Source organism: Chiloscyllium plagiosum, chromosome 6 (assembly GCF_004010195.1).
Source record: "Chiloscyllium plagiosum isolate BGI_BamShark_2017 chromosome 6, ASM401019v2, whole genome shotgun sequence".
Classification (NCBI taxonomy): Eukaryota; Metazoa; Chordata; class Chondrichthyes; order Orectolobiformes; family Hemiscylliidae; genus Chiloscyllium; species Chiloscyllium plagiosum.
The window spans coordinates 120,498,791-120,499,742 of record NC_057715.1 but is presented as its reverse complement, the minus strand read 5'-3'; the positions used below and the strand labels follow the sequence as shown (position 1 = coordinate 120,499,742).

The window sequence follows — 952 nt, the reverse complement described above, 5'->3', positions numbered from 1 at the left end:
GGTGTAGCTGAGGGGGGGGGGGGGCAGGTCTGACCCAGCTAAAGTGGGGTGTAGCTGAGGGGGGGGGGGCAGGTCTGACCCAGCTGCTTTGTGTATTTGTTGAGGAAGCAGCTGAATGTTGTGTGGAAACCCAAAGCTGCCAGGTTGGGGCCGGGCTGAGGGATTCTCCCCGATCCTGTACAGTCACAGTCCCTCACACCAGACTCTGAAGTAAGAGCGAACCGAGGGCCTGGGAACCTGGAGCGATAATAAACTCAGGGAGCGCTGCAGGTGTGGGAGAGGATCACACTGGGACCGTCCTGGCAGTAAACCGCTTCAGGTCCTTCCCACAAACTGTGAGTCAGGACACTTTAATTTCCCGAAAGTAATGGTTAGTCTCACTGGTGTAGACAGGGGACGCATTCGGCCCGTCGCCCCCGTGCTAGCCCCCTCCACACCGCCAGCCCCGGGACATTCCCCCTTTTCACAATCTTTCTGGTCGTGAATGATGTTAATCATAATATTATTTATTTTATATCTTACAGATTCCAGTTGTGGCTCCGTCGAGCGGACGTGGAGCCTGAAATCTTCCAGGAAGATGTTGTCGGTGTAAAAACAGCGGCAGGTAAAGAAGGGCCCGAGCGCAGGCCTCCCGCCCGCCCCCTCCATGCCGCCCGCCCGCCCGAGCTTCAATCACACCCCGCGGACGGCCCGACAACCAGATAAACAACGCGGAGGTGCAGCACCAAACGCGTTCCGGGGGGAGTGTGTCCGTCCGTCCGTCCGTCCGTCCCCCGGCCTCCCGCCGCCATGTCGAACGGAAAGCTCAGCGTGTGCACCGAGACGGAGGCTCGGCCGGGGGCGGGACGGAGCCGTTTATAAATACCTGTCCCGGGGGGTCTACTCCCGGGCCCTGGGCCCCCAGCAGCGGAGGAGCGTCCGGAGACTCGCCGCTAACTTCAGGCTGGAAGGT

The 952-nt window shown here is 60.4% G+C and overlaps 1 protein-coding gene across 4 annotated transcripts in view; it reads right to left on the bottom strand.

Moving 5' to 3' along the window:
* The window catches only part of ogfod2 (2-oxoglutarate and iron-dependent oxygenase domain containing 2), a 27,855-nt gene extending 26,909 nt beyond the window's left edge, over window positions 1–946 (bottom strand). The window contains exon 1 of one of the 4 annotated variants that reach the window (XM_043692603.1): window positions 866–946. Coding sequence is in view for 3 of the 4 variants with exons in the window: in XM_043692601.1 (XP_043548536.1) it covers window positions 523–648 (126 nt within the window). In the remaining variant the exon portion in view is untranslated. Of the gene's footprint in view, window positions 1–522; window positions 734–865 lie in introns of those variants that run through there. The other 3 variants (XM_043692601.1, XM_043692600.1, XM_043692602.1) reach the window with 3 other exon arrangements.
* Between the last annotated feature and the right edge of the window lie 6 nt (window positions 947–952).